The sequence below is a fragment of the Spodoptera frugiperda genome, chromosome 27 (genome assembly GCF_023101765.2).
Source record: "Spodoptera frugiperda isolate SF20-4 chromosome 27, AGI-APGP_CSIRO_Sfru_2.0, whole genome shotgun sequence".
Lineage (NCBI taxonomy): Eukaryota > Metazoa > Arthropoda > Insecta > Lepidoptera > Noctuidae > Spodoptera > Spodoptera frugiperda.
The window spans coordinates 12159366-12171055 of NC_064238.1; the positions used below are offsets into that span (position 1 = coordinate 12159366).

The following is an 11690-nucleotide window of genomic DNA, read 5'->3' on the forward strand; positions in this document are numbered from 1 at the left end:
CCATAGTTTAAAGGGACTACTATCTGGTAATAAAATATTATAGCAAATAAGCAGCCTGCGATGCAGTAGAGTTTGGCCATTGAACATATGAAAACTGATTTTTTTAATTTGAAATAGTAACCAAAAAATAGTCTTAACCACAGTAAAGGATAAAGCCCGTATAAAGGAGAAATAATAGATTTTAATTTTGTGATTCCTTTCAGTAATTGCATTTTAAGTGTTCCAGCATATGTAACACACGATTTTAATAATCACACTAGTACAGCAGGTTATTAGAAGCGACACAACAATAGCTACAACAAGAATAGTCTACGAGAAAAGTCCAATCAGTTGATTGAATATCATTTTATTTGTAGTATGTTGATCATTTATCTTACATGAAGTTTCCATACGACTGTACTTTATTATAGGTATATAGGTATGAACAGGTAAATTATTATTGTTTTAATGCTAAGTCATTTATAGGGTGCGGTGTAAAAAATAGACATGACATGACTCGACATATTTGGTTTATTTCAATCGTAACACAAATATAATTGAAATACATTCTTAATTAAGATGAAATTAGAATGTAAATTGCAACAAAGCAATAAAATATAAAACACATACACCTATAAAACTAAACGTTAGAGATATGTTCAAAGGGAATCCATTCCAGACCGTATATGTCGCTGAACAGGCATCAATATATCGTAGCACATGGTGTATTTTTTCTCGAAGATGTTTGTCTGAAAATATTATAAAATCATCAAACTAGGATCATTGATTAATTATTATCTTTTTCAGCTTTATCACGTAACTATTTGACGAGGAACTAAGAATAACTATAAGTTTGAATTAACCAACTCGCATTGAACAAGCGAGGTGATTAATACTGAAACCGTCTTCATGCGAGAAGAAGCCTTTAGTATTTTCTTTTTATTAAAAAACGTTGCCCCACGTTAGGATTTTCTTCTGTGTCGTGGGTGCGTTAATAGACATACAATTTCACATGCACATGACACCCAGCCCCGAAACAATAATTTGTGGATCACACAAAGAGTTGCTCCGTGCGGGAACCGAACCCGCTACACGTTGCGCGGCAGCCAGTTGCCCAGCCACCACGTTAACCGTGCAGTATTATTATTTAGCAGTGGCCACTTATAGGCTGTTGTTGTATTGTTTTACTTTCTTAGGATGTTTATTTATGTGTGTAAAGTTTAAAGGTAAAATACCTCAATATTATGATAGCTCTTTTTTTTTGAGGGGGAATATCATCCTATGACTTCTCCCGCCTTGGGCGAGGCGAGAGGGAGTGTCAGACTCTTACTGACTAAAAACCACCCCGTTCCTTCTCCTGCTTTTCGAGCCGGAGCCCCGGTAAACCCGCTAGGTAGTCCGCAGCTCCGGAATATTATGATAGCTAAAACAATGTTTTATATATATTGTGGATTTTAATTCTATTTGGACATACCTTCACAAATAAGTAGTTCTTCTGAAAGAACTGCTTTCAAGTCATCTAGATCGTTAGCGTTTCGTTCCATTAAGACAGATGGCAATAAAGATGCCGCTATAAACATTAGCAGTTCTACTATCCAACTGAATACAATTTCTGAAGACTGAAATCATGAACAATAAGGAAAAATTTAATTCTTATTGACATATTATCCTTTAATCCCCAAAGGTTTAGGCGGAGGTTCATATTGATGTACGTGACGTACATTGACTTCTCACCATAAGTGTTATATGTCCCATGTAATATGGGGTGAGCCTATTGGTGGATCTTAGAATAATAGTAAGAGGTTTTAATTGTGCAACTTGTTTATTGAACATTATTTACTTTTTTAATCACTTTTATTTTCCGGCGGGCGGCGAGCTACTTTTTCAAATAATTTTTCAAAATGCTTTTTAGCTAATTTGTAGCAACATAGACAAAAGAAATTGAACCTTAGAATAAAACAAAAAGTCTTAAAATTAAAAGCCTATATAAAAAAGATAAAGGAGCTTACCATGTCATAGTCGGTATTGAAGACATATATCGTAACGAGTGTTCGCAAACAATCACATTCTAAAGCCAGCATTGTCTGAAACAAAAATCGCAGATAAAATGAAAATCAAATAATTTTCTGAATTTCTTAAAATTTTTATATTTCACTAACTGACCCGGCAAACGCTATCTTATCTTATAAATTATTTCTAGAAAATAGATAGTAGCCGATTCTCAGACCTACTGAATACATGTTTATGTTAAAAATCAGTAAAGCCGTTTCAGCAGAGTACGGTAACTAACATTTATTTATTACGTTAGCTTTTGCCAGTGGCCTCGTTCGGGTTCCTGTCTTCTTATAAAAAGTATACTATCACCTAATTCAGCCCATACCCTGTCTGTATACAAAAATAAATAAATTTCATCAAAATCCGTTCAGTAGTTTCAGCGTGATTGATGGAAAAACATCCATACAATAAAACAAACAAACTTGCACACTAATTAATAATACGATGAAAATATAACAATTAGATGTGCGACTCACCTTTAATCTCATACAGTTTTTAGTCAATTTTAACTCTCGTGTCAATATAATAAAATTGTTAATAAATTCTTCTACATGCCTCATTTTTTCTCGATCATTCATACTCATATCTTTTAAATTATTTTCCAAAGATTTGGACAAAATGTTAGCTACTAGCCTATATTTATCCGAAACATAAATAAAGGTTAATCGACCTATATAACATACAATAGACTGATATAAACATATAGAATAAGGGATTATCTCCAATCCCTCTGTACCTCCAATCGATAAAGCTGTAGCATATCCTATAAAAAACACTAACACCATAACATGTGATGCATAAGATCTATTTTTCTTTGCTAAATACGACACAGAATTAGAAAAATTAATCACTGGTAACTCTTCTGTTATTAGAGATATAAATATATTCAATATGAATGCTATGAATAAAGATATATTGTAAAGAGAATCAACAATCGTGTCGAAACCATTAAGCGCTTCTATGGTAAAACTGACAACAACAAAAGCACACAGTGATACGCAATATAGTTTTGTCAAAATACAAATTGATTTAGAAGAACTGCATTTAAAGTATAATCCCGATATTAATTGAAAATATAGAACATTTTTTGAGAGTAAAAATGTTTTTATTCTGTCCATGGTGAATGGAAATGACGTTTTGAAACTGAGTATAACATAAATACATGGACGTTACTCCACGCATTCATCTATTTTTTGATGATAATTTTATTGGAGTATCAATCCATTTGTTAATTCCATTTGTCACATTAATATTATAAATGTGAAGGTTTTGTTTGTATGTTTGTTCGTTAATCACGCTAAAACTACTAAACCGGTTTTCAGATTTTGACGAAATTTGGTATACAGACAGGGTATGAGCTGACTTCGGTGATAGTATACTATTAATCCACGAGAACGCGGTCGAAGCCGCGAGCAGAAGCTAGTATTACAATATCAACGTATGATACAGTCAATATAAATACCTACGCATTTGTGATACATATCATACTGTTCCATTGTTTTATTGTCCTCTAAATTAATGGATTGACTGTTTTAATAAACAAAAGTGCAGGCATGTAATAAGTTAGTACGAGTAGATGTGTGCATATTCGTGGCCCGAGGGTTTAAGACCGTTTCTTATGCATGAGTTTCTTATGCATGAGGATTCGAAGCTTACCACCAAAGTACAAATCAGCTTTTTTTACATGACAGTTGTCAAAGATGACCTCTTAAATTATATCGACAATAGTATTTAGATCTTCGAATCCAGTCACTAGACTTATATTTAATTATATTTTCAATCAAAAATTAAACATTTATATTATTATAATAACAGGTATCTACATCACGTGAGGTGTGCAAGAAAGCCCGAGTACCATCACTTAGTTACACAGACACGTGTGAAGAAGTATTCAAACATGGACCGAAGAAATTAAGGCCCTACTCTAAACATATCAGGTAACAAATAGTATAAAATGTTAACAGCAGTAAATACAGTCCCTGGCTATTTTATTGTAAGAATTATAATTTTTATCAGGTAATTATTTAGATGTTTAAAGGTTCGTTATGGGCGTAGCGTGATGTTTATATCTCGTAACTTTCCTTGACAAATGGATAATCATCAACAAAAATATTTTTTATTAGGAACCCATAACTACTTCCTAAGATAAGAGCGTTCAAATAAAGTATTTAATATAATGTCACCAACATTGTAATTCTGTATTTAAAAAATAAATGCAAGCCCAAAAAATTACACTACAAGTCGTCAATATATATTATAATAACACTCATTAAACGTAAAAGTAAACTCGTTTAAATATATTGTTTTTTGTTCAATTTGTAATAATTTTATTACAAACTAGCTGACCCAGCGAACTTCGTACCGCTTTTGCGTAGCAATGATGCTCTACTTTATTTTGTAAGCTGAGCTATGTATGAGTCCTTATTCAATTTGAACTGGAATCTATAATATCCTTCATATAAAAGTGAATCCATAATTTCCTGATCTCACTATACCTAAAAAGGACTTTACTAATTTAAAAAAAAAAAATTTTTTCATAATAGTGATTATTCCATAGCATTCAATAATTTCACTAATATTTTTACAAATCGTTATTGAAGAACTTGGCATTTTTAAGTAAACATTGAGCTATTTAGCTCAGTGGTATTTACCACGCGCGCTCTTTATCAATTGTTGGTACATTAAAATGTCCAGCATTTTGTCCTGCAGGCGCCTTATCGGCTCTGATGTCAATTTTGTGATTATCTGATGGCATGCGGTCTAATGCATTTGTGAATAATGCAACTAATTAATTGTGTTGATGGAAACATGTTTGAAGTTGTTCATCACAATGGATCTTTTTACTAAGTTGTTGTGTGCGCAACGCTGATCGACTTCTCTTGCTGAATTGTCCATAAAATATATTTGCAAAAATGTACAGTCTTCAACAGGCACTGGCAATAAGGAACCTGTTAGATGATATATTTGAATCCCTGAATCTGCAAGAATATAAATATGTATACAGGTAATTGTATAGCAAATTGTACCACCATGTGGCTCGCAAAATACTGCCACAATACTTTACATCATTTCAAATTAAAACTACTTTTAACCTCGACATTAAACAGCCTTCCACGGCAGCTTTAGGCTTTACTAAAATACAACATGTTATAAAATGTTGCTGATTAAGTCTTCGGATTATAGACTATTATTATGTATTTGACTTATTGTTTACAAAATAAAAACATCACTGACTCGACATATTTTGCACCAGCTACATGGTTTTAAAACTAAAAAAAAAATGTTTGCCATTATACTTACTTACTAAAGTAGGTAAGTACTAAAAGTAGGTACAAAATTGTCTCGTATAACTTTTGTTGCCCCAAATGATATCATTTGAAAGCAATTATTGTACTGCTGGATATGAGTCAAAAAATGAACCAATGAATGTAGTGGCTCTGGTGGCGGTACCAATGGCGTCAATTTGACTTGCCGCTGGCGCAACATAATCCAGAGGCTTCATTTTTTAATTTCAATCCCAATGTGGACACACAATGTTCATTAGTCCAATAGCAACAATTTGCTCTGAACTGTAATCAATTGCCACATTATAACTGAATGCAGCTTTGTGGGGATTAAACACAACATTTCTATCTTGATATCGATTCAGTTTAAGTTCATTTCGCGCTTCGCGATGCTCATCAGTTTGATTTGCTCTTATATTTCTTTGACTTGCCGTATTTCGAGTTCTGCGGCCTAAGCTTGTACGTCTGGTTGGTAGCATTGTTAAAAACGAAATTCCAACTGAAAATAAAAAGCTCTCATACATTTTCTGCATAACCGTGTATACCAAATTGTAGTATTGTGTAGTCAGCAAAAGTTACTAAAAATCAATAATGAAGATGTAAACTTACCTTGATTAACAAACACTTATTAGCAAATAAAAATCTTTTTAGTCTTTAAAACTCGAAGAAATATTAAGATAATCTTTCAGAAATATTGAAAAATATACATTTAATTTTGCATATTTTAAAAAACGCTCAATACGAATGTCAATGTCATTCACACCAATAGACTATATTGAAAGAGCATCGTTTGTTCGAAAAGGTGAATAGAAACTTTAATTTACACAAAATAAATTTCTGAACACACGCGTAACTGTTGATAATTTGTCATTATTTCTGAACGCACGCATAATTAATATTTGAGGAATTTCTATTAATGCTTAATACATTGACTGCCAACAAAAATCAGTTGAAGGCAAATCCTCCGCTAGCGCCGGTCACTTCAGCCCCCCATGGCGTTTAATGTGTTAATGCACTTTTCAACATTTTCAATAGATTAAAAAAAATACAGACAATTGTTTATTCACCCTTTTCATAGTTTATGCATAAATGTCAATCATTATTTACAGAATTTGAATTTAGAAACAACAAATATTTGACATGTACAAATGAAAATTTATCGAATCTAGCTTTTGCCCGCGACTTCGTCCGCGTAGTGGTGTTAGTGGTCAAAATGCTGCCGTATGTCATCTAAAATGTGAATTACTTGAGAATATGTTACTGTTAGCATTTTTAAAGATATATTGTATTCCAAAGAAACCACGACCGCCGATTCATCATTTTATAATCATGATGAAAAGTAGCCAAGGTTATCTATATTATTATCCTTTAATTTCCTATATATTGCTTTCGCATTCATAACATTAGTATGGTAGTAGGGATATTGGCGATTTAAATAAGTATATGTGTATTTAAATAAAGAATCGAACGCGAGTGAAGCCACAGGCAACGTATTAACGAAAATGACGAATTTTCAAGCAAACATTAATCTCCTCTATCAAACATACTACGCCTTCTACCCTTTTTATTAAAAAGTAGCCTATGTTCTTTCGCTCCTCATTAAGTGTCTAAATACAAAATTTCACTGTTACAGCTTTAAAAATGACGAATTTCCATATGACCATTCATCCCCTATTTTTACCCACTCTCTCCTATTTTTTTGCAATAAAAAGTAGACCATGTTCTTTCGTTCCTAATTAAGTATCTAAATACAAAGTTTTACTGTTACAGCTTTTAAAATGACGAATTTCCATATGACCATTTATCCCTTATTTTTACCCATTCTCCGCTATTTTTTTGCAATAAAAAGTATCAAGGTCTATTCTATCTCAGTACTAAATTCCATCAAAATCGGTTCACTGGTTTAGGCTTGAAAGCGTAATTACAGACAGACAGAGTTACTTTCGCATTTATAATATTAGTAGGGATTCTGTGCTCCAAGTCTCCAACGCACACTTATTCAATAGCATTTGTTTTTTAGTATCCAATAGCATTTATCCAACAATGAACTTTATCCAATAGCAATAAAGCTCAAATTGACTCTACGTATTAGTTAGAAAACGTTTGTATGGGATAAAGGAAAGGGCAGTTTTTAGGGTTTTTCCGTCAATTATTTGATATTTTCTCACCTTTTAAACCTTCCCTGGACTTCTACAAATAATTCAAGACAAAAATTTGCCAAATCGGTCCAGCCGTTCTCGAGTTTTAGCGAGACAAAGGAATAGCAATTGATTTTTATATATATAGATTGAGGAATGTGTCTAATAATGTGGCCAGAGACTGTAAGTTTCAAGAAGAAAAGTTTTGTATTAATTTCGTTGAGAACAGATTATTCTTGAATACATTATAGTGAACCTCACACTTACGTATGTGCGTCTAAAACATTAATTACAGTTAGTAAGATGTTTGACCAAGAACTTGGTTTCGCACTTAGTGGTTTGTGGAAAACTGAATCGGATAGCAGGCTAGAAGTAAAATAGTGAAACTATCTTAATAATCCCAAAATCTAAATTCTCTGTGCCGACCCTAAAACTAGTTGAGACATGAAAAATGTTTGAAGCAGTTTCTAATCATTATTAGGCGCCACTGTATGTAAAGACCTGCTATCAAGCATAAATTGAAATTTACAGTACCCTTAGTACCTTACCTCAGTACCCTTGACTGCCTCGTTGGCTGAGTGGTTGCAAGTGCGACTGCCGGGCAAAGGATCGTCGGGTTCGATTCCCGGGTCGGGCGAAGCGAAGAATTACTAGGCTTTTTCCGGTTTTTCGAAAAAAATCTTAGTGGTAGCACGGAGTCTGGAAATATGGCCCGATATATGGCAATAGGCTCATCACCTTACATGGGATTTACAAAATTGTGAAATGTAGGTGTACATTGGTATTATGTGCCATAATGTGCATCTCTGGCTACCCCTCCGGGGTTTAAAGGCGTGACTTTATAAAAAAAGTACCCTTAGTACGAGCTTATTCGAGCCAGCCAATCTGAGCGCCGAACGCGCGTCGTTTCAATTACTTTAAATGTAAAGCAAACTCATACTAAGGCAGTAAAGCTAATGAATTGCAAAGAATCTTGAAAGCAGAATCCAAATCTTCTTTTTTGTTTTACAATTCATTTGAATGAAGTTTAAGACTACTAATTTAGTAGTTGTGCTTGCTCTTATAAATCAAAGAAAGCAAGGCATTCAATGAATACCAACTTCTCTATTTCTTTTTTCTACAGTCTTTTGCAAACTTTCAGTGTATTGAAATTAATTTATTTTTTTCAGACATTTCGTCGATGCGGCGATGGCTGGTGTATGTCTTGGAGGAACGAGTGTGTATGTGATATTTATCGCGTCTTCTCTCAAAGATGTAAGTAAAACCATAATAATAAACATAAATCGCTAACCAACACAGAAAACTGATGTGAAACAACGCTTACGTTGTATGAGTGAGGTTACCGGAGGCCCAATTACCCTGCTTTCCAATTGCCGATTTTTCAACAACCCTTAAATTCCTAATACCCAAGAGGCACCGCATTTGTAACACCTCTGGGGTTTCAGGTGTCCATACGCGGCGCAGATTGCTTGCTACCAGGTGATCCGTTCAGTTCGTTTACCGGCTTATACCATAAAAAAATCTTATTACCTAACTTCTATCTGTTGCTGAGGAGAAGATGATTCGCGAGTCAATAAAAAATAATATTATATTAAATGGCACTCTAAAAACGTTTGGAGTTATAATGATATAAAATGAAAATAAAAAAAATGAAATATAAAGCCCTGAGCTAGGCATCTGTCTGCTTTTTCATAGAATTACAAACCCACATGTTGTGTGTTTGTAATTCTGTGAAAAATCTTTTCTGTCTAGTCTATTAAAAAAAGTAAACAAAATATTATGCATAGAATTTCAACTAGGTCACCTTAAATTAAGTTTCTTAATTTAAGTATTTGAATTTTAGGCACTTCATTAAAAATCATGAACTGTGCTTTCACGTTTAGTATTCAAAAATCGTGTCCTAGACCGTTGAATTTCACCTTTATTAGACCTAAATTTCTGTTCTGAGACTCATAAGTCTTAAATTGTGGATTGAATAAATCATTACATTACTGTATTTTAAAGATTACACTTAATAATATATTTTATTAAGTAAAGAAGGTATAAGCTCTGCATAGAGACGAGTCGAAGGAGGGTAGGGAGGCCTTTGCCCTGCAGTGGGACGATCACGGCTGAAAATAATAATAATAATAAAGAAGGTATAGTTTTCTAAATAATTTAAACAACTGGTATTTATTGTCATGGATCGCTTGATAAAATTGTTTTCAAACAATCAGATAACTAGATTGCCTACGGACTATACCTGAAACTAAGTCTACAAAGTTTCTTTTGTCTTCTTTATTTGTTAATTATCATGGATAAAACAGACAATCAATTTTTAAATAATCAGGAACACACACTTTACTTGCTAGTTTCATCAAAAAAAAGCTTTAGTTATGAAAATTTACTTACTGGCCACGTAAACTGTTCGAAAATCATCATCATCATCAGCCGAGAGATGTCCACTGCTGAACAAAGACCTGCCACTTATTCCTCCACGTAGAACGACAATGTTTGAGAATGCTCGACTAATTTCAAGCCACACTGGGACTATTTACATAAGTTTGACCAATTTTGTAGTTGATCATTTAGCTAGAACTAACACAAAGCTTAATTGACTGTATACAAAATAAATGACTAGATTTACTTTGTTAAAAATTGTTCAAATAGATAAATGCTGAACAATGTTCATTTGAACGCGTCAACCTACAAACTAACATTTATATATTAAAATCTATGTAGGTACGTTTTTAGAGTCATTCCATATGGTAACAGTAATGGCAGGGATACGGCACGCCTGAGGCACGGCGTTTGTTGCGTTTGAAACCACACAATAATACTGTAAGCGCGCTGTCAACGGGTGGACCGCGAGCTAACAGCCTTTTTGTAATGACGGCATGAAATATATCATGCGACATAAGGTTTAGTGTTCAAATTTAAATGACAAATAAATGCCTACGATGGAGCCGTGCCGTTAACGTGTGCCTTAAATCCTATTACGCTACAGTTTTGTTCATGTTTTATTTTTCAACGTCATATTTTACCTAATTGTTTAATTTTAATAATATATTGTACAATTTACAAAACGTGTACCCAATTTTTGAAATATAATTGGTAATTTATTTGGTCATAAGATAAGGGTCCTTTACATCCCTCGTTCACCAATTTTGTTATTTGTTCCTTTGTAAGGGACGAAAATTACCTACCAAATACTAAACACAATTTCAAGCAAACTGATATTAAACATTTACACAATTATTGGACAAATTTCTATCAAGGTGTTTTCCATTATCCTAAGGATGCTTCGAAAAAGGTATACTTATTGTTTTGCACAAGATATTTATACGCTTTTGGCCTGAAAATCGACAAGACGCCTATTTTTTTTTTTAAATGAGACACAAAAATAAACTAGTCTAATTTTGTAAACGCCTACATGTATCAACATGTTCATTCTGCGAACGAAACTGAAAAAAATCCTAGTACACTTTCCTTTGTTTAGGTTATATTTAAGAGCAAAATCGTGTTGGAAAATGAAAAAAAAAATGTTTCATGAGTTCTTAGTAATTACTTATTTTTCTCCAAATACTGCAAACATCAGGTATTGTTTTCGGCAATGCTATCATAGATAATACCTAAACTTCTGGGTCTTACTAGAAAATGAAATTCTTTACAGACAAGAAACAATTCGAATTGATTCTTTTCATTACTGCTGGTACAATGAGTAGACTCTTAAAATGTGAAGAATTCATTCGTTTGAAGTTTTCCCAATTATTTTATTTGAGGTCGTGTCAAAGTCGACCCATTTTTTTTTGTTGGCGCGGCATTTATTTAACGAACTAAGTAAACGAGCTGACGGATCACCTGATGGGACGCAATCACCGCCACTCATGGACACCCGATACACTAGGCGTTAAGCGTTGCCGGTCTTTTGCAGGTTAGGAATTTAAGGGTTGTTGGAGAATCGGTAATTGGTTAGGATAGAGAGGAGATAATAAAAGGGGAAAAAGCGTAATCAGTCAAATAAAAATATATAATATATATATTCGGGCGTCCGGTAACCTCACTCACATAACGAAACACAACGCAAGCGTTGTTTCACGTCGGTTTTCTGTGAGGCTGTGGTCACTCCGGTCGGGCCAGCCCATTCGTGCGGAAGCATGGCTCTCACACTCGTATTATGATTTATATTAAAGTTTTCATAATTATTGTGACTAACACATTTCACTCTACTTCTAGACATTTAAAATTTTGGTTA

At 33.5% G+C, this 11690-nt stretch overlaps 2 protein-coding genes across 2 annotated transcripts in view; one reads left to right on the top strand and one right to left on the bottom strand.

Moving 5' to 3' along the window:
• The window catches only part of LOC118263474 (proton-coupled amino acid transporter-like protein CG1139), a 45362-nt gene that overhangs the window by 24396 nt on the left and 9276 nt on the right, over positions 1 to 11690 (top strand). Inside the window, exons 4-5 of the mRNA XM_050705594.1 lie at positions 3850 to 3971; positions 8626 to 8710. Of these exons, the coding sequence (XP_050561551.1) occupies positions 3850 to 3971; positions 8626 to 8710 (207 nt within the window). The remainder of the gene's footprint in view (positions 1 to 3849; positions 3972 to 8625; positions 8711 to 11690) is intronic.
• On the bottom strand, positions 493 to 3770 carry LOC126912610 (uncharacterized). Its single transcript, XM_050705598.1, has 3 exons — positions 1989 to 3770; positions 1454 to 1598; positions 493 to 728 (listed from the first exon to the last, which is right to left on the bottom strand). The coding sequence occupies exons 1-3, from the start codon at positions 2058 to 2060 to the stop codon at positions 565 to 567; spliced, it is 381 nt and encodes a 126-aa protein (XP_050561555.1). The 5' UTR covers positions 2061 to 3770; the 3' UTR covers positions 493 to 564.

Bases quoted from the DNA above. Each gene is read 5' to 3' on its own strand.
- LOC126912610 (XM_050705598.1), bottom strand. From the start codon at position 2,060: ATGCTGGCTTTAGAATGTGATTGTTTGCGAACACTCGTTACGATATAT. The intron at 1,599-1,988 runs GTAAGCTCCTTT...TCATGATTTCAG, and splicing joins TCAATACCGACTATGACATG to TCTTCAGAAATTGTATTCAG. The intron at 729-1,453 runs GTATGTCCAAAT...TAATATTTTCAG, and splicing joins AGAACTACTTATTTGTGAAG to ACAAACATCTTCGAGAAAAA.